Raw genomic sequence first — 22,563 nt, 5'->3', positions numbered from 1 at the left:
GGAAACTGAAAGGGTTCGAGGCCCATGCCATCATCGCCTGGTCGAATCCCACTTGACAGAGACTAGGAATTCCTTCTTACTTGACCATATGGATTTGGAGGCAACGCTCCAGGATCCCCGCTTGACAGATCTCGGCGGGTTCAAGGTTCGGCTCCCAGCACCTTTTCTTCACAGATTTGCAGTCTCATGTGAGACTATCAAAAATTGTCAAAGACAACTGTATTTCAAGTCATCCCGACGGGGTATTGGGTTAAGTTTTCAACTAGCAATAATCACACCTCAGGTAGACTTCATAGGTTACAATATTGCCTCTGCGAAAGGATGACTAAACTGCGTATCACCATTTTGAGGTCAATTCCCAGCAAGGCGGCAAGGCTAACGGTGTTCTTTTAAGGTTTCGGGTATCTAGTAGAATGTTCCTTGAGTTTTTCAGTTGGCTTTTGCTTGCAAAATGATACAGAATTCCAAGAAAGGTGTGAAGAAATGAAGGCAGAGTACAGTGCAAGTTTTCAGGGGTCACGACTAATTCATATTCACACTGGCATTGCAAAGCACTGTGGGTAAAAAGCACCACTAATCCCAGCGGTGGGAAACTGAAAGGGTTCGAGGCCCATGCCATCATCGCCTGGTCGAATCCCACTTGACAGAGACTAGGAATTCCTTCTTACTTGACCATATGGATTTGGAGGCAACGCTCCAGGATCCCCGCTTGACAGATCTCGGCGGGTTCAAGGTTCGGCTCCCAGCACCTTTTCTTCACAGATTAGCAGTCTCATGTGAGACTATCAAAAATTGTCAAAGACAACTGTATTTCAAGTCATCCCGACGGGGTATTGGGTTAAGTTTTCAACTAGCAATAATCACACCTCAGGTAGACTTCATAGGTTACGATATTGCCTCTGCGAAAGGATGACTAAACGGCGTATCACCATTTTGAGGTCAATTCCCAGCAAGGCGGCATGGCTAACGGTGTTCTTTTAAGGTTTCGCGTATCTAGTAGAATGTTCCTTGAGTTTTTCAGTTGGCTTTTGCTTGCAAAATGATACAGAATTCCAAGAAAGGTGTGAAGAAATGAAGGCAGAGTACAGTGCAAGTTTTCAGGGGTCACGACTAATTCATATTCACACTGGCATTGCAAAGCACTGTGGGTAAAAAGCACCACTAATCCCAGCGGTGGGAAACTGAAAGGGTTCAAGGCCCATGCCATCATCGCCTGGTCGAATCGCACTTGACAGAGACTAGGAATTCCTTCTCACTTGACCATATGGATTTGGAGGCAACGCTCCAGGATCCCCGCTTGACAGATCTCGGCGGGTTCAAGGTTCGGTTCCCAGCACCTTTTCTTCACAGATTAGCAGTCTCATGTGAGACTATCAAAAATTGTCAAAGACAACTGTATTTCAAGTCATCCCGACGGGGTATTGGGTTAAGTTTTCAACTAGCAATAATCACACCTCAGGTAGACTTCATAGGTTACGATATTGCCTCTGCGAAAGGATGACTAAACGGCGTATCACCATTTTGAGGTCAATTCCCAGCAAGGCGGCATGGCTAACGGTGTTCTTTTAAGGTTTCGCGTATCTAGTAGAATGTTCCTTGAGTTTTTCAGTTGGCTTTTGCTTGCAAAATGATACAGAATTCCAAGAAAGGTGTGAAGAAATGAAGGCAGAGTACAGTGCAAGTTTTCAGGGGTCACGACTAATTCATATTCACACTGGCATTGCAAAGCATTGTGGGTAAAAAGCACCACTAATCCCAGCGGTGGGAAACTGAAAGGGTTCGAGGCCCATGCCATCATCGCCTGGTCGAATCCCACTTGACAGAGACTAGGAATTCCTTCTCACTTGACCATATGGATTTGGAGGCAACGCTCCAGGATCCCCGCTTGACAGATCTCGGCGGGTTCAAGGTTAGGTTCCCAGCACCTTTTCTTCACAGATTAGCAGTCTCATGTGAGACTATCAAAAATTGTCAAAGACAACTGTATTTCAAGTCATCCCGACGGGGTATTGGGTTAAGTTTTCAACTAGCAATAATCACACCTCAGGTAGATTTCATAGGTTACGATATTGCCTCTGCGAAAGGATGACTAAACGGCGTATCACCATTTTGAGGTCAATTCCCAGCAAGGCGGCATGGCTAACGGTGTTCTTTTAAGGTTTCGCGTATCTAGTAGACCCAGTGGTTTGTACCTTGCAGTGAAGTATCTGCAGTTTGGCTGGTGACGTATTCTTCGGATGGTAGTCTCTGACACATTCACACCTCCCTCCTGGAGAGAGTTCCTGATCTATGGGACAGTTGTTTTGGGGGTTTTCTTAATTTTGTTGAGTATTCTTCTGTCATCCACTATAGAAGTCTTCCTTGAGGTACCAGCCTGTTTCCGATTGCTGAGCAGTGCTTTCTTTCTTTTTGAATGATGTTACAAATTGTTGATTTTGGTATGTCTAAGGTTTTGGCTATGTTTTTTATTGATTTTTCATCCTGCAAACTCCAAAGGCAAATGCAAAGCCTAGAATCAATACTAGACATTGACAGCTCTCTTATGCCTGCACAAATGGTTTGACGAAACATCCCTGACTTACCAGAAACACCTGTCAAGCCAATTGTCCCATTACTTTTGGGTACCCTAAAATCGGGTGACTATGCATTAAAAGTGTTGTAATTCTGAATGGTGAAACCAATTACAAAATACCATCAAATAGAAGCTGAGAATCTCTTTACTCTTGACTTTACCTCATAGTAATTGTCTGATTTAAAATGCAAACTTTTGGAGTGTAGAGCCAAAAGAAGAACAAATGCTTCACTAACCCATTACTTACGCAGGGCACTGTAATTTTCTCATAACGTAAGCGTGAGACTGCCAAATTAGAACTATGCAGAACTATTCTGGACACTCAGGAGTACTCTCTATACTACTGTACTTAATTTGAATTTAATAATAAAAAAAGAAGAAGACACAAACACACTTTTGCTATATTACAATACATCAAAGCACCTGTTTAATTAGTATGTATGATAACACATTGCACATTAAAAGCACATTTACATTTCAAGTATAAGTATGAAAACTGGACATCAAATAAAGCCTTCAGACTGTAAGACTATGTATAGAGTAGCATTAATAATGATATAAACTTAAAGTCCCACTAAAGTCACTTTGATTTTCATATCAAATAAAGAAACAATAAGTAGCTTTTGTGCTAACCACAATTTCTCAAGCCAACAGACTGACAGAATTGACTGAGCGTGTTGCTCCCCTTTTTGATTGACAGTTGTCTTTTGAGTCGTTCCTAGATTCAGTGTTATTCAGCTGCCAGCCTTTCTTTAGCAGCCTACAGTGTTTCTTATGTGGATTCATGCAACATTTCTGTTTGTAGTTGGATGCTTTTTTTGAACCTAGGAACGACTTGTCTTTTATGCTACATTCTTGGTGAGTTTCTTTGGAGCTAGCGAATGGGATGGATGTAAAACTAATTATATTATTGGTTTATTTGATTGAGTTGTACTACTAATACTACTGTATTACATGAACAGGCCTCGCTGACAACACTGAAACCTCACACCCATTGAAAACGGAGCGTTTGAGCGAAATTAAACATGGCTGGATATATAAGAAACCTCATTTTTCATATTTGGATGATGCTGATTTGATGAAGCCCAAATTCAAACCAAAATACTGGATGTGCTGATTTTCACTTGAGTGGGCCTTTAAGGTAATTCAATCACAAATATTTTCCCATCAGATTGACCATACCAGCCTTTTGTCACATATGAATACAGTACTGCCTTTAAAAATAAATATTCTTATTTTTGATCACCCATTCACAAAAGACAAAATATTACACAAATATTGAAATGTTTTGAAGTTGAGGTATTGCCTATTTCTCACTTTCATCTGATGTAAGATACACTGACATTCAGTGAACAAGTAACACAAACCAACATCAATTACGGCTATAGCTAGCAATCCCCCCCAAAAGCACACAAAAAACAAAGACCTACAATCCATGATCTTCATAAAGTGCAATATACTTTACCAAGATGCTGACACCACAATCATAAACAATCAAAAAGTATGTGAAATGTTTTCAAACTGGCCATTCATAAGGGGCCAGTACATTAAGTGCTGCATATTCTTCAGACAGTTAGGACACATTTAAGGCAAGCATTTATCAGGGCAAATGTCTTATGCATGATATTTATATATTTACCTTGAGAAATGGAGATGAGGTAAAAACTGCTGCTGTGGCAAAAGCAGACTTAACTATATGAGAAAATGGAATGTCATTCTAGTGCATTAATCCACATATACTGAAGGCCTATGTTTTGTTCATTAATATATTAACATTCTCACAGATAATACTAAGGTAGATGTGTTTCCTCTGGAAAAAAGGTATGGAAGGGAAAATAAAATGCCAACATATGGTAATAATATTTTTTGATCCTTAAAAGGCATGGATATCTAAAATAGCCTTATATTTCCTTGAACTCCTGAAGCCTCAACCTGTCATCTGAAAATTCTCCCACATCATCAGTGCCATTCAGATACACATACCTATATAAAATACTGTTTTTCTCTCTTTGGAACATCATAATGGGGCAGAAAATGTTCAAGTAAACCAGTTTATTACATCTGTAGGACTGAATAAACTTCTCCATTCCAGGGACCCTGAGATTTGAGCTCTATGTTTTTCTTTCCTTCTGAGTTTGTGAGCAGCATTTGGTCCATGGTCACAGTTCAGTTCTTAGTGCACCGAAGTTCCTCAATGCATATAAGTGGAGGTCTATTCAGTGCTGGGCCAGTCTTATCATGGGCTGTGGATGAGGCTGAGGCCAGCTCTGATACAGAATGTAGGCTGGCCACTCCTTCATCTCCATCACGATTGGCCACTGGCCCCCAGTTCTGACCCGCTTCTGTTCTTCGGAGACTGCAATTGGCCCGGAAGCAGGACCTCCACGGTGAAGCTGATGCGTTTGGACAGGAAGATGCTGTAGGTGTTGTCGAAACGTAGAACATCTGGAAAAGAGATAAACAATTAAACAAATCAACATCTTTCTCTGCCTTGGTGTTAGAAACTGAAAATAACTGATAGCATCACACTCATATAATAATGAGACCTTATATAGTGTGTAAAACCAGTAAAAGGTACATCTCAAACCAGGAGTGGATGACGAAGAAGATTGTTCACCATGACTAAGAATGTGAATGTGTGAGAGACTACCATCCACAGAATATGTCATCAGCCAAATTACGGAGGCTTCACTGCAAGGTGCAAACTACTAGTTATCCTCAGATAGGATGGTAAGTTTAAAGTTAGCTAAAAAGTACCTAAAAGCCTGCAGAGGTCTGTAAAATAGTCTTGTGGACAGATAATATGAATATTATCATGTACCAGAGTGATTTCAAGAGGACAGTTTGGAGAAAAAGGGATCTGTGGAAGGGGGTGTTATGGATTGGGCGTGTATAGCTGTCACTAGAACCGGCTAACTTGTCTTAATTGATGATGTAACTGCTGACGGCAGCAGCAGAATGTTTTCTGAAGTGTACAGAAACATCTTGTCTGCTCGAGTATAAGCCAATGCCTCCAAATTCATTGGATGGCTTTTCATCATACAGTAAGACAATGACCCAAAACATGCTGCCATAGCAACTAGGGAGTTTTTCAGAACCAAAAAGTGGAAGGTTCTTGACTGGACTCGATCACCAGAGAAGGTACCCAGCGTTTAGAGGATCAACGGGTTGCAGACTTCAGGCAGTTATTGCATGCAAAGGATTGTCAACCAAATACTAAACATAACTGCTTAATTGGAAATTGTATGAATCTGTACCATTAGTTTTGGCGCCCTGAAATAGGGTGCAGTTCATCAAGGATCTCAGCTCACATGGAATGCATTTCCCACCCCTGTCAATCATGTCTCTGAACGCATTATTGTGGGAGTGTGCGGAAGGTTGGGTCCTTCCACTTACAGGCTGCTGATCCCAGGGGACATATATATATTGTCAGGTTGGATGTGGCTATGTCTGGGACAATGAAGACGCATCTTTAATTGTATTTGAACTATACATTATGGTCTGTCACACCCCTGTACACAATGAATGAGAGGAATTGGCACAAACAGATCTTTCTGACGGTACTCACACACTCCAGGATTGGTGCAGGTGAGAGATCCGTCCTCGGGCACTAGGTGGGTGTTGTAGCGCTGGCTGGGCACCACCTCCTGCATCTGGCCTGCCTTCTGCCTGTCACCCATCTTCGCCTTCATGAAGATACCAAAGCCAATGTCTGCCCCCTCACTGGCAAACTGCCACCTGGGACAAATGTTTACATACCTTACACCCTACAGTAAATGTGAGAATCAAATAGAGTGGGGGACAGGGAGAGAGGGAGACAGAGAGATGGGGACTTGAGACAGTTGCATCTTAAGCTTTTCTCGAAGGAAAGAGAGAGACAGGTGAAGCAGAGAAAGAGTGGGAGTGAAGCGGGGAGAGACAAAGAGATAGAGACTCCAGCGGTTTACTCACCTCAGCACACAGCCAGGGAAGAGGATCTCATAGTCAAGTTGTTGTGAGGACCCTCGACTGACAGTGAGACACTGCTCATAGTCCACTTTGACAGACTCCCGCACATAGTATGAACGAGGCACCGTCCCTGCATACTGTATCTAGAATCCAGAAACACAGACATAGACACAGACACAGACACACACACGCACAGAGAGACAGAGAGAGGTTGGGTGCTGTAAAGCTGTCTCATGCTATGACAATCAGCGGTATATGTTGGAATTAGGTTGAAATGATCAGGGAGAAAAAGATGAAGGCTTCACTTACTGTGGATCTGCAGCAGTTATAGATTTTATCACAGGCAAAAACATTATTATGATTCTTCTCATGCAAGGGTTTAATCTTAGATATGTAGGTGTGTGTGTGTGTGTGTGTGTGTGTGTGTGTATTGGGATGCTCCTTAACCTGGCATAGAGCAGCCTCTCTCTAGCCCCTCCAAAAACATGCGACAACATCCATGGCTCTAAATGAGAGTAGAATCATTCACTGCCAGGTTCTGAGATTCAAAAACGTTCATGGTTCTACCTCTGCTTTGGAAATAAGAGTCCAGAATAGTCCTCTGAGGTCCATGTTTTATTTTATTTGCTTAAAAAACGACACCAACAATTTAGCTAACTGCTCCTTTAATGGCTAATCTTACTTGTAGTACCTGAAACAAACATGAGAGGGAACCCTTGCTCAATCTAAACAAAGAGAAGTACTGGTAAGTAAAATGAAGTGACACTTCGGCACTGATCTGGGGTGAGATTTACATTTTGCCCACTAAAGTTTAAGGTTAGGCTTTAGGGAAGGACAGTAATCCTAAATCTGGGTGTATACACATTTACCCAAAGCTATATTATCCTCACCTGCATAAATGTTGATGGTAATTGGAAAGCACCAACAGGGGGCTGTAGAAAGTGACATACACTCACTGAACACTTTATTAGGAACACTTGTACACCTTCTCATGGTGGAGGTGGTGTAATGGTGTGGGGAATGTTTTCTTGGCACACTTTGGGCCTGTTAATACCAATCAATCATCGCTTGAATGCCACAGCCTATTTGATTATTGTTGCTGACCATATGCATCCCTTTATGGTCACAATTTACCCATCTTCTAATGGCTACTTCCAGCATGATAATGCACCTTGTCACAAAGCAAGAGTCGTCTTAAACTGGTTTCATGAACATGACAATGAGTTCAGTGTTCTTCAGTGGCCTTCCTAGTCACTGGATCTGAATCCAATAGAACACCTTTGGGATGTGGTAGAACGGGGGATTCACAGCTTGAAAGTGCACCTGAAAAATCATGCAATCATGCTATCATGGACCAGAATCTCAAAGGAATGTTTCCATCATCTTCAATCAATGCCACGAAGAATTGAGGTTGTTTTGGGAGGCCCTACCCAGTATTAGTATAGTGTTCCTAATAAAGTGCACAGTGAGTATATTCCATGGTAGTTGAGGCAGATAAGGAGAGGGCAATTAACATTAGTCCAAAGTAAATTCACACAGGGCCCTTGAATGCCAGGGATACTAGCGAGCCAAATTTTAATTGGACACACATTCACTCAAACACACTTCATGTCACACTCATTCCACAAGTACAGTACATATGCATGCACAAACACTCAAATGCTAATAAGCATCACACCAACACCAACACACACACCATCATCTTCTCCCTTTGGACGACTCATAGATAAAACTACCATGACAAAACTACCGGGGGGACGACGACGACTTACATAATATACCTTATCATATCTTACATAAGTCTGTGCATGTCTCTGGGCTTACTCAATATACCTCATCATATCTCACTCTACAGTAAACATGGATATCAGCAAGACATCTTGCCGTGCCTTGCACAAGAAGTTGCAATATGACCCCTGAGGTATGAGACAGCATGGTACAGTATCACTAATAAAATGTGTCCTCTGAACAAGTAAAAAAGTGAGCCTAGGATTTCAACGTGTCACAAAGAAAAGCTAAGATAGTTCCAACTTCTACCAAGACCTAAAATCTACCAAAAGAACATAGGCTACCAATGACAAACATCTAAGTAAGTCCCATTTTGTTGAAAACTACTCAAAATCAAATTGAAGTTGAGCATCTCAGTCCATAGAATCTTAGTCTTCCAGAGGATTCCAAAAGTGAAAAGTGAGATTTCCTTCTTCTCACAGGGCTGACCAAGAACTCTCTTCTTCCTCTCCGGGGGTTAGGGAGACGCCTCTACCTATGTATCTACAGAGACATTAGACCTGGGGTCAGTTGTTCTAGATAAAAAAAAATAAACATTGTGTCTTCATATGGTGGGTCACATAGGCCGAAGCATGTAGCCTATGAGGTCCAGCTTGGCAACTCCTATGTATTAGGCATCTACTGGCAAGCAAATGGATTGAAGACTACTGGTGTAGCAGCAGAAGAGGGCAGATCTCTGTTGATGCTGCAAGGCAGGAATGTGTCAAGGAAAAGGACTGAGAGGAGGGGAGGATCCTAATGTCTAGGATCCGACACTACTGAGAGTCAACAAGAAAGGCATACCTGTCGAAGCTGATGTAGACTATGGCGGGATCTGCAGTTCCGATATCATCTCAATAATGAAAAGGAATAACCTCTCAAGACTCAGTGAGCAAACATGCTGCTTATATTACATTACATGTCACACAACACTGAGTATGACACATTGTGGACCACCAAAACAACAATACAACACCAAATGGTAAGTCTCTGTAATCACATTCCTTATAATCAGGGTTTCCCAAATGATTGGTCAAGTCCCATTGGTGGGTTAAGCCATCTATATGAATACAAGTAATCCCATTAAGATTACATTTGTTATTTTTTTACAACAGGGAGACCTGTTCCAAAAAGACAACAGGTTGGTTGTCTTATATACAGCCATGTACGTCTTTTCCACAGTTAAGTACCGCTACTGTATAACAGAGATGAGACCAAGTCACAATTTAGCAAGTCCAAAGTAAGTCTCAAGCCTTAAACTTCAAGTCTCGAGTCATGTCCCAAGTAATAATGGGCAAGTCTCAAGTCAAGTCCCAAGTTCCAGAGCTCAGGTCAAGTATTTTGGTTTGTGTGAAGTGTTTTATATCAATTTCAATACAATGTTTCATTCATATTTTCGGTTTTCCATACACTAGGCCTACTAGTAAATCGGCCAACATAATAAACTTCACAAATCATGTTAGAAATGGTATTATTTAAAATGATCATTACTAATAGACAGGCCATTGACTGACATTGTGAAATCTCCAATTAGAATTGAGTGTTGTTGTTTCTCCCCTGCCCACAAGATGCATGTTGGGACAAAGCAATGGAGTACTGAGAACAGAACATTTGCTGAAACTCTTGTCCTATTATATTGCATTGACAATATAATAGGACAGTGCTGCATTTCCCCCTTGCTGTTCTGCAACAGAATTTAACAGTAATTTCGGTAATCCCAGCCTTGAAGTTAGGCTGTGGTGAGGTTGTGGTGAAGTTGGTGCTAACATAACCTAATGACTACCCCTGTTAACATAGCCTTGTGGTGGCATAAAGGTTTGTTTGTTTACAAAACAAAAAAGGTTGGTGCCATCCTGGTGCCAACAAAACAGCATTACAACTTGTAATGCCAAATCACACACCTGAATCAAGCTGATACTAATTGGGTGCTAGTTGTGATAAGGTAGCCTCCGACTGGACCCACTGGGCATTCTGATGGGGTGCAGCAAACAGCAAGCTAACAGAACAGTCAGGTCTGAAGAAGCAATGTTCAAATAAAAATGTATTTCTTCTACTAATTCTGTTGTTCTGCCTATATTAGGCTAAACAGCAATTTACCAAAGTGATATAGTCTGTTGTGTTAATATGCTAGCTTGAAGACAATTTGAAGGCTTACTGGCACAGCCCTTTTTGTACAGTATCTAGTTTTATCTATAGGTATCCTTTATTTAACCAGGGAAGACACATTGAGATTCTCATTTCTTTTGCAAGTGAGCCCTGGCCAAGAAGGCAGCATACACAAAAAATTGCAAATACACAGAAAACACAACGCATGTGCACTCCATTGTCAACAGCCCTTCGAATCAATCGAATTAAATTGTCAGGTTTTAAATCAGTTTGTAAAATGTTCCATGATGATGAGGCAGCATAGCTAAACGCACTTTTACCAAATTCAGTTTGTGTGTTTGGAACATTATATAAGATACAGTTGTGATCTCAGTCTATACTGACCATGTCTTGGTAGGCTGAGTAAGGTGCTAATTTAAGACAGCAACTACCCTAGAATGGCTTTATACACAAACATATACAAATGTGTCTGTTGTCTTACAGTTAAAGATGGCCATGTCATGAGTCATAGTCACGTGACTCGAGTCCACATCTCTGCTGTACAAGCAAGCAATCTGGATGGTAACAAAATAACTCCACAAGCATAGAGTAGGTCACAGCTCAAACATTTTTGAGAACCACTGCTTTAGACCACTGCCAAATGGAGTAAGCCGACTGTACAATCTAGCCAAAAGAAACTTCTCATCTAACTCCAATGTAGTCTAGGAGTAATAGCACCTGAACTTGTGGCCTAAGCAAAGCTACTGCTTATGACACACTGCCTGGCTACAGTACATATTGATGCATTATTTGCCCAAGGGTAAAATCACTAGGGTTGGTTTAGAGCAACTACAAAACGGCGATGTCAGGACAGGAATTGCAAGTCATAAGCATGTTTGTGTGTGAAAACAATGAAACAGCGTAAACTACTCAAAAGCTGCATTGCCTACCATAGCATTTGACTCCGCAGTCTATCGATCCAGCTGAGGCGATATACATGAAGCCCCCTCCCTACTGTAATGTTTGTGACCCACTACTTCCTGTGTGGTTGTGTACTCACCCTGGTCCTACAGCGAGGGTCTCCATCCGGGTCGGTCAGTTTACCCCCGTACACTGCAGGTAGCTCCTCTGGGTCTATGTACTTCAGTAGCACCTCCTGCCAGTTGCCTGAGGAGAACCAGGGAAAAGAGAGAGATGAGTTTTAACTGTATCAGGTAATTTGACTGAGAACACACACATTATTATTTAACGACAGAAGTTGAGGGCTAGTTTGGAAAAGTAGCTTTTCCATGCAATGGGAACTTTAAAGGTGCACTACGGAAGTTTAATTGCTAATTGTTTAGCTAAAATTGAGTGTTGGACTACATGGTTATCATATTCCTATGATATCATATAAATGACCCCATTTAGTCGACTCGTCTATTTGGTCATTTGGCTCTCACTCGACTGAGTTTTTTTTGTTGAGCAGTCACTAATTGCATGAAGCACAAGCTACAGTACACACAAAAGTCTCGCCTGTCTTAGCAGACTTAACTAACACATGCTGGTACTGCAGTTATATCCTGTTATATTGTGTTCGAAAAATGGTGAACATATCAACAACCGTCCAAGGCGACATCCAATATAACTATATGAAAGTACTTCATTTGTAGCCAACTATGATACATAATATGACGGATATGGGCGAAAAAGAACAGTAAAAATACAGACAGTAGGCAACTACAAATGACTCGTTGGATACGGGTGACATTGTCACGCCAGCAGCTAACTTTTAAACCCTGGCCTACTGTATACATATTTTGAGTTCTGATTGCTGTTTTAAAGATAAGAATCTCATGTGTCTCAACTCCCAATAATGAGAGAGAAAGAGTCAGTTAGTATTACTGAACACTAATTTGGAGAAATCCACTCCCGAAGTTCGAAGATAACGTTTAGCAAAATGCATTGCTATCTAGTTAGCTGGCTGTGTTCACATTTCAGCTAATGTGTGTGTTAGCTTGCTTTTAGCTAAACTGTAATGCAAGCCAGCCAGTTATCTAGTCAGTGAGTTTACTGTTGCAGTACAGTTACTGTAAGCTGAGTGGTAAAATTTTAGGGTTAGGGTTATGGTCAGGAGGGAAGTACGGTAGCTGTGCTGAGTGCACTCTCTCTCACCCCCCAGGATGATGATCTTGTTGCGGGTGATCTCACTTAGAAAGTGCTTGACAAGGTTGTAGGCCACAGGGAAGAGTTTAGGGGCTGAGGGGGTAGAAAGAGAAGAGACTTAAGATACACATATTTGGTGTCATCGTGAGGCACATATCTGTTTGTAACACCTCCCTTTATGATGTGTTCTGGGACTTGATAACACAGTAGAGGTCAAACTTACCTTTTATAACAAATAGTCTTTTGAGCCCCTCAGGGTAGTTGTCCTCAAACATAGTCAGGATCTGCTGATACAAGATTATGATCAGGTAATAAATCTTATCTTGCAGTCTCAGTTCACACATTCCCCTTGAGTTTCATGACTCACATAAGTGTGTGTGTGTGTGTGTGTGTGTGTGTGTGTGTGTGTGCACGTGCGTGCGTGTACCTCACCTCTCCATATGTGTCAATGGCAGGCTTCCACATATGTTTCAGACCCAGGCCCTCACAATCATAGATCATAGTGATGGCCTCTACATGCCTCCCCAACTGGAAGAAAGAGAGAGAGTGGAGGCAGAAAAGAGAAAGCTTGAGCATAGGTGAAATTGGGGTTTGGGTGTACATTGCAACATCTCAAGGAGGACAATAATCCAGATAAGGACACTAACTTGATAGGCCTGATAGGGTGATAAGCCTACATAATGCAACACTCCCGTACCCTCTCGGACTGCAGGTCACACTCCTTGTGTAGCATCTCACAGTCACGGATCTTGGACTTGATGAAGTCCTGCTTGGAGGCAGATAGGAAGAGGCCCTTGGGGTCTACAGGCCCGATGACATCATACCAGATGGGGCTTCCCTCCCGGTCATACCCACACATCCCACCAGACAGATACTTCTCTATCACCTGGACACAAATACAATATTAATGCTCTACTTTACAGTCAAGTTACAGCTAGTGTTTACATAGCAGTTACCAAGGCATTATGCGGTCATAATGCTTTCTAGTACTGCCACAGTGTTGTCAGGTACTGATACTGTACAGTATATGGTATCAAATTGTAGAGTAGTTGAATCGCAAAGAAGTTCAAAAAGAATTACTAGGTAACTTTTATGTAATTACTATTATACTAAGTAAATACCAGGTAAACAGTTAACTGTAAAACAGCCAAGAATGATGAATAAAATTACTGCTGCCATTCAAAGTAAATTGTATGATGATTGTAATTGACTCACACACCTCTGGAGCTTGCCATTCCGTGGTTATTGTGTCTGCTTTCATGTGTTTCCGGAACTCCAAATGCTGAAAAGAAATATAGGCAGCACATTGTTGGCCACTGGTAAACATGTCACATCAGGTTAGGTCCTAGGAGTAATAATAATAATAACAATAATAATAACAATAATAATAATAATACATTGAATTTGTTATACGCTTTTCAAACTCAAAGTGTTAATGTCACCCATAAATGTCAATCTGTTTGCCAATGGTTTCTCCTTCCCTCCCAACACAGTTTTTACATTAACGGCATAAATTAGACAAATGCATACACGTGTGTGTATGCACACACACACACACACACACACACACACACACACACACACACACACACACACACACACACACACACACACACACAGTGTGTGTGAGGAACAGAGTTAAGTGGATCAGGAGGTTTAGACGCCTGCCCCATAAGCCACACACACTCACCTCCTCTGGAGCTAAGGATTGGTAAACACCTTTGTTTTGTAAAAAGCGTTTACCCAACTTTTACAGAAATTAGCAGATATAAACATTAGCGTTTAGATTTGGCATTTTTCTGGTGTCCAACGTTTACCTCTGATGGGGAACTTTAATACATAATCATGATATGGTATGTTCTTGCGACATTCCCATTAAAAGTGCTAGTCTCATTTCTGTAGTGGAACAGTGCATTGAAGAGTGTATATAAGGACATCATGCAGTTTTTCAAATTCTCCATCAGATGAATAGGATGGATTAATTGCTGTTCTGTAAGTAACACTTTAATGCAACGGGAAAACACTCTTTGAAAGAGCCTGCATTGTAGAAAACCAGTTTGCAAGGGAATTGGTCACACTAGCTCAAGAGTGTGTTCATAGAATTACATTAATATAAATATAAATCTATTGGTATGATTAAAGAAACATAGAAGGACAGGTACCTTTCGCAGCATAGCCTCTGCTTTCTGGACATTGAAGTTTCTGGCTGAGAGGAGAGAGAAAAATGAGAGGGATTATAAAGAGAGACAGAGGGAGAGAATTAATCATGGATCCATCCAGCACTGCTGAAGGTGAGTGAGTGTTTGTGTTATTTAACATGCAAGGGACACGATAACATGGCATTTGAACACATTGGGTCAGCTATTTCAGAAACACAGAGCCTCTTTGTCCTCCTAACAAAACAAAAAAAAACACCTAACATTGGAAACGTTACATGACCATCAGTTAATTGTCGGCAAACAAGCAGATGTCCCCATTTCATTCTTAAGGAGACTTGGGGTAGACTAACATAAGACTATAGCATGCTAGGTTTCCGGACGACCTCAAGACATCCCAGACGCTCTCCTCTTTCAATTAAGGACTAAAACTCACCTCTTCAGATAGGCCTTCCTATAGTCTTCTTTGTTGTTTATAGTGTATTGTTTGTTTTTCTGTTGCACTCAGTTCTATGCGGTTTGAGATTGTACACATTGTAACCCCAACCCTAATACAACAAAACATGTATTATTATTATTACTTATTATTATTATTATCATGGATTGAAGTAAACTGAATTGAACTGGAATTTAGCATAATTTCTTCAGTTTCTGCATAAGGCTCTCCAAACATATTTTCTATTGAGTAGGTACGCATATTTTCCAATAATCTACAGTAAAATGTTTAAGATATATGGTATATTTTATACCGTATCAAAAGCAATCACGGTTGCATGATTTCTGAGCTAGTAATTGGCATTAATTTGGACAAGTCAAGTCCTCCGAACACCATTTACTGCTCCTCCGTCTATATTGGTGCAAAGTTTGTGGTCAGATCAGACCAAGATGACACCAAATTATCCAACAGGCACATGTTTTTTTGCGCTGCCCGGCACGGTTTAGCGGAAGCAAATTGGAGCTCTAAGGGTACAATTCAATCACTTGTAGATACTGGGGTTCCAGGATAACACAAAAAACAAGATTCCTCTCGAGGGTTAATATGAGTGTATGGATTTATGTGCTCAACAAAACAATGTCTACAGTTTACATTACAGAAATAATGTGACCGAGCTGCATTTTAAACTGAACGTGAGTCATATTTTCTTAGTTATCATGGAACTTAGTTACCATGAACCCTCCAACTCCTCCTTTAGAAGATTTTATCAGCCAGTATGGAATATCAGTTCTCTCTCTGACAAGTAATATGAAGCTGCGGCATGGAGTTGTGTTTCTTCATATTATGTCATGTATTTAATCTGTGTTAATCGGGGTGTTGCCTTGTCCAAATACAGTGCCCTGTGTTAGTAATGGGACAGCATTTTTTCTTCTTTTGGCTCAAACAATTACTATGAGGTTGTAACTGTCCCATTACTTAAGGAGAGCACTGTATTTTAGTCATTGAAGTCGTGTGTCTAATGTCCTAGTGCGATAGTACCAGATTCTGTCCACTAGATGGTGCTGTCCCTGCTATTAGGTGAATAAAGTGTGAAATAGTTTTATTGTTCTCAGTGTTAATACCTTCAAATTATAATTATTTATACATGTAGAGTGAAGAGTTAAAGTTTATTCATGTTAATCTTCAACAGCTGAAGCAAAATTCATAGGAAAGCAAAACATGCAACATTAAGGACTACTCATTGAGAGTGATTGTGGGGCTTGTGTGAGTGTGACTCAGGGGAGTGACCAGAACTTTCCAAGTGGGGTAGCTGGCCAGGACGGGACAAAGATTTGTTGCCATTGGGTGGCCAATGATGATTTTAGAAAATGGACAGAGATTGAATATATAGGCAGCAAAGCGTTTACTCCAACATCAGTTGCTGATGACACCACTGTTCACCTGTTGTCTGATCACTAAAAATGACGAGTCAGCCTACAGGGAGGAGGTAAGAGTCCTGGCGGACTGGTGCAAGGATAACAACCTCTCTCTGAATATCAGTAAAACTAAGGAGCTGATCATGGACTTTAGAAGGAAGAAGGGGGGGGACCACGCCCCCATCTGCATCGGAGGGGCCGAAGTGGAGTCGACAGCTTCAAGTTTCTTGGTTTCCACATCACTAAGGACCTAATATGGTCACACCACACCCACTCTGTGATCAAGACAGCGTGTCAGCGCCTGTTTTTCCTCAGACGGCTGACCACCCCCTACACTGCCCACACCGGTTCTCTGTTACCATTTCACTCAAAATTGATGCTCTCAAACACTGAACAAACGTCCCTGTAGCTCCACCCCTGCATGACTCATTTTAGTAGTGCTCTAAGAGGACACACTAGGCCTGCAAATCACATACGATTCAACTGTTCTCACTTGAACTCTTCACTCTACATGTATACATGATTATGATTTAAAGGTTACATTGTGTATTAACACTGAGATCAATTAATTTTATTTGCACTATTTTCACCTAATAGCAGGGACAGTGCAATCTAGTGGACAGAATCTGGTACTATCACACTATCATGGGACATTACACACACAATTTGAATTACTATATATTTGGACAGGGCAACACCCAGATTACCAGATTAACCAGAAATACATTACATAGTATGAAGAAAACTCAAAGCCGCAGCTTCATATTACTCAGACATAGAGAACTGATATTTCATTCTGGCAAATAAAATCTTCCAAAGGAGGGGTTCGGAGGGTTCATGGGTGACTTTTTACCAATGTTTTGAATGATTGAATATTATATGAATTCCACAAAATGAAAATGGTGAATTTGGGTAAACTCAATGATCTTATTCCTCAGGGATTCAACTATATTTTTACAAAACAATTAAGCAGAAATACTTATCCTCTCTGTTTCTAACAGAAACCATATCAGAACAATCTGAGATGGTGGGTGTCGAAATCCTCTTTTGTCCATTTATTTGACATGGACTGACCCATGATTGAATTGGGGCCTGGAACCGCTTTTGTATGTATAGTAGTTTCCATCCCTCTTTATGACACTGGATATCACATGTCTTCAGTACTGTAGAGGTGAATTTTGAGATTACTAGTTTATGTTCTATTGATGAATCTAGCTGACCAGCTGATGTTCAGGGCCAAAATGTCCCTGACAATCTGTTAATAGTAATTCATGTACTGAATGTGTCATCAACAATCATTTGTACTAACTGATTCTATACTGTACTGTGAACTGTGTCCCTCCTATTGGAGGTTGGACAATTTCTCTGCTCTGATGCTGGATATCGTTCCCCTGTTGCAACTTGTTGCAACTCCATTGTAATAAACCTAATGGCTGATACATCTGCTGTTGCTCATTCCTGCACCTGAGATTCAACTGTAACAACTACCTCCATAAATCAACATGGCAGGGTGTGGCAGGATGGGGTGGTGCCACCATGACAACCCTCCATTATGGCTCCATAAGAGGATTAAGCAGCAGTCAGCTGAATGACTTCCACCACTGTGCCACCGTCTTGCTTCAGACTTTCCTCCTACGGTAGCAGTACTGACTCAGAATGGAGAGGACACTAAGTATCTAATACTCTGCCTAAGGTGATTAACTAACAACAGCTGTCAGGTTGACCGTGCTGAGTTCAAGTGGCCCAGACACTGGCTATTACCGCTGATATTCAGCGATGTAATGGAGGGTAAAACACTTGTAAATGCTGTTTATGCACCTTTTTTTGTGGTGAAAAGCTATGCATGCAACTGACCTGAACTGACCCCCATGCCCCCATGTTGGTTCTTCAATTGTAGCCACAAGGGGGACAGAATGTCTCCCAGTTAGAGAATGTATACTGGTAATGATATGTTTGGTCAAGTAACAACATCACAGAGGTTAATAAGAATGTGTCTTGCAACAAGTCAACCATCAACTAAGGTGGATGTTTGCACAGAGGAGATACATAATCAATGATGTTACGAGGCATACTGTATATCTATAAAAGGCCTAATCGATTTGAATCTCATATCACACTACTATTGCTGCTGCTGCTGCTGCTGTTGAATACACTTAGTCCCCCTATTTCAGGGTTCCAAAATGATTGGAAAAAATCATAGTGTCCAAATAAAGTATATCAGCAGTAACATCAATGACAGTAACAACATCAATGAAAATAAGTTAGCCAGTTCTTGTGGCATCTATTCATGCCAAAAACCATAGCAACCCCTCCACCATGTTTCACAGATGAGGTGGTATGATGTAAATCTTGGACAGATTTCCTCTTCCAATCACTCTGGTATATATGATAATAGACATCTTATCTATCCACAAGACCATTTTCCAGACCTCTGCAAAGCTTTTTAGGAAACTGTAACCTGACTATCCTTTTTGAGGATAACTAGTGGTTTGCTCCTTGAAGTGAAGCCTCTGTAGTTCAGCTGGTGACATATTCTACAGATGGTATTCTCTGACACATTCACACCTACCTCCTGGAGAGTGTTCCTGATCTGTAGGACAGTTGTTGTTGTTTTTTTCTTAATTACAGTGAGCATTCTTCGGTCATCCACGGTAGAAGTCTTCCTTGGCCTACTAGCCCGTTTGCGATTACTGAGCTCACCAGTGCTTTCTTTCTTTTTTAGTGATGTTACACACTGTAGATGTTGGTATCTAAGGTTTTGGCTACGTTTCCTTTGGCTACGGCTTCCTTGACTTTTATTGACACCTCTTTGGTCCTCATGTTGACAGACACCAATGGCAAATGCAAAGCCTAGAATCAATGGTAGACATTGACAGCTCTCTTATGCCTGCACAAATGATGTGACCGAACACACCTGACTAACCACAAACACCTGTCAAGCCAATTTTCCAATACTTTTGGTGGCCTGAAATAGGGGGCTATGTATAAAAAGGGTTGAAATAATGAATTAAAGCTGAGAAACTAACCTCATAGTAATTGTTTCACTTCAAACTGGAGTATAGAACTAAAATAAGACAAAAAGCTTCCTTTCCAAAACTTATTGAGGGCACTGTAGCTTGGAGCCTTTCGATCACACAACAGCTGCTTGAATCACAACCTTCCTTGCTCATCGTTTCCTCTTTGTATCTAATTAAAGAAGAAGGTCAATGACTTCTGGATTCCCTGGTCTTCCTGTCACATGAGCCACAGTTAAGAAAGACACAGGCAGTCACAGCAAAGACTATACTGTACATTGTGGGCTTACTGTGGGATCTATGACATTTCCCATTTGTAGTGGAGTTTTCTCAGTTTTTCTCATTCTCTTCTTATCCTGGGTGATTCCAGGAGCATACAGTGTTACCACTCCTACTTATCTTGAATTTTCTGATTAAATATGCAGCAGGCATACTATAAGTTATTATCGTATACCTAAGTCATTTGATAAGAATTGATTACACTTCTTCTAAAACAAAATGTCACTCTGACCCAACTGATTTTATGTTATAGCAATCTATTACACAGGCAACCGGTGCAATGATTTGCCTAGGGATGCAAATATTTTTCCAACACCTCCTTTCTAACAATCACAGTGACGTGAAACATGAAATTTGCAGGGGAACAGACATTCAAGGTGAGAGGGACATAACAGAATGCATTCAGAGTGCATAATGTGCAAACAAGCCCTCATTGTCCTGACTTGGACCTCTCTCACCGGTCCTTGAAACGGGAAGGGTGCTTTCCACCAACTCTGTAGCCATCAAACATGGACCCTTATTGGACGGCACTAAAATTCAAACATGCCCTGTTACCTATTATTATTATTAAGACCAATGGATTTCCATGTATCGGCGCAGCTCTGAGATGATTAGATTTCTTAGAATCTACAAAGGATAGATGAATAAATAGATGGTAAATAGTGAAGACCTTTCTAATACCAAATGTTGGACAGAAAACAGAGTGATACTGACCACCAGAGAGGGAGATATGACCAACTCAATGGCCAAGTGTAGACTGGGTACCATTACAAATAACAGATGCATTGGCCATTGTTTAACAGCTTTAATGAGATTAGCCCCGAGATTACACTGATTCACAGAAAGCTTGCCTTTGTATCAGTCCAGTCTAGAACAAGACCTCCTTTATAATGCCTGCCTCTATCCCTCTCACTCAGAGTGTAGGACTAGAACCTCTCAGGAGAGAGCAGCCAGGCCTATAGGGTCTGGAGGCTGAGTTGACTAGATGACAGAAAATATGGTCCCATTCAGCAGGTCCTGTTCTGTCCACCCTGCCATTTCAGAACCAGCGTGAAGGGTTTAAATGTTCTAACTACATTGATGTCCAAACTTGAGAACAGAATCAACTTCGACTGTCACTTTCTCAACCCACCCACCCCTGTCGCAAACACACACACACACACACACACACACACACACACCTTTTGCAATGGACAAGTGTTGTAATATCCCTTTCAAAAACAGTTGGTAACTTCTCCATATTGCAAAGGCAATTCAACTTGTTTAATGCCTCTCTTTGATAGACCATGGTAGACCATTCCCAGCGCAACACCATGAAGCAACGGCCAGGCAGTTAATTTGTTTGCCTCACCTCTGAGCCAACGCAGCAGGAAGTGGTCATGCTGAGCAGGAAGCTGATGGAGAACATCCTGAATCCTCTCTCGAAACTGCCCAATGGTGAGACAGGTGAGACAGATACAGCATGAGGCAGAGAGAGAGAGAGAGAGAGAGAGAGAGAGAGAGAGAGATGATGGGTTAGTGATGGAAAAGTGGGTTTAAATAAAATGCATGTAGGTATGTGGCATGAATGGTTAATAAGACTACAGACACTTGCAACTATTATTAAAAACACACCTTTAATAAAATCGCATATCCCATGCAAGCGGCCGAGCACAACTGAGAATGGCCTATTCTAAAACATGAAAGGAATTCTCAAATATATAGTTCAACAGAAGAACTTCAGGGGGAAATTACTCTCACTCTTCATATTTCATCAAACGAACTCCACTGGGCTATTTCAACAGTAGGCTACTAATAAATGTGGTTTTATATCTTAAAATACATCTAGAATAGCAGATGGCTCATGTAGTCCACGTGTCTGTCACATGATTACATTGTTGATTTTAAATTATTAAATGCGGCACTGGATATAATTCAAACAACCTTGCTTGTACAGTAGGTGGACTTCCCAAATACATGACTATACGAAACTACATTAACGTGACAAAGCTACATTTTAGACTGCAACAAAATCTTAAAACTTTAATTCAAAAGTCACACCAAATCCGACAGTGCCAACGGTGCCAGAGATATGCACGCAATATATTTTCAAATCGCCTTACGTCGTTGACCCACTCATTTTAATCACCTATGAATTTGTGACTTGCATCACTATCACATAGAAGCTTCAGAGGGAAAGTCTTGATAAAACAATGACCACGAAATGAACTGATGTTTCGAACGACCTTCTCTGTCGGGCGAACGTGGATGATGTTACGCGCGCGTCGTAAAATAATTAATTACATAAATTGTACAACGATTCAACGACGCTAACTCTACACATCGTCAGACGTCGCCTCAACGAACATAAAATAACAACTACGACATACAATTGTAAAAAAAAATATAGAGAGAGAATAATTCACCTCTGCCAATGCCTCAGCCTGTTTAGGGCTCAGATCGCCTACCCTCCCGCTCATCACGTCTAGAAAATAATAATGTTTTAATCCAAAGTTGAAGAAGCACTGTAGAGCGCAGTCCGCCAAGGTATACTGACTGCAGCAATCCGGTGTCGCTGTGTGACCGTCCTCGGTGGCGCTGTTCACCCACCATTTCTGGTATCTGCAAATCGCAAAAAGTGTACACCAGAGGAAAACGCCCATTTAAAGGCGCAGCTTTAAGGGACCAAAGATGAGAGAAAAGATGCCTAGCACAATCCTGCAATGTTTCAATGTAAGTTCAGTGATCATATCATACAACTATTAGA

At 41.1% G+C, this 22,563-nt stretch overlaps 1 protein-coding gene across 2 annotated transcripts; it reads right to left on the bottom strand.

The window, feature by feature from the left end:
* Window positions 1-2,975: 2,975 nt before the first annotated feature.
* On the bottom strand, window positions 2,976-22,359 carry sec14l8 (SEC14-like lipid binding 8). Of its 2 annotated transcripts, XM_083673202.1 has the most exons (12): window positions 22,223-22,359; window positions 21,169-21,244; window positions 14,680-14,723; window positions 13,737-13,799; window positions 13,215-13,403; window positions 12,950-13,045; window positions 12,741-12,801; window positions 12,527-12,610; window positions 11,433-11,539; window positions 6,524-6,663; window positions 6,141-6,310; window positions 2,976-5,017 (listed from the first exon to the last, which is right to left on the bottom strand). In XM_083673202.1, exons 1-12 carry the CDS (start codon window positions 22,274-22,276, stop codon window positions 4,878-4,880), a joined length of 1,224 nt encoding a protein of 407 aa, XP_083529328.1. In that variant the 5' UTR covers window positions 22,277-22,359; the 3' UTR covers window positions 2,976-4,877. The 2 variants fall into 2 exon arrangements, with proteins under 2 accessions (XP_083529328.1, XP_083529329.1); XM_083673203.1 differs by lacking the exons at window positions 21,169-21,244; window positions 22,223-22,359 and adding an exon at window positions 19,094-19,230.
* Window positions 22,360-22,563: the final 204 nt, after the last annotated feature.

This window comes from Argentina silus (assembly GCF_951799395.1).
Source record: "Argentina silus genome assembly, chromosome: 7".
In the NCBI taxonomy this organism is placed as follows: Eukaryota; Metazoa; Chordata; class Actinopteri; order Argentiniformes; family Argentinidae; genus Argentina; species Argentina silus.
This window is presented reverse-complemented; position numbering and strand designations above follow the sequence as displayed.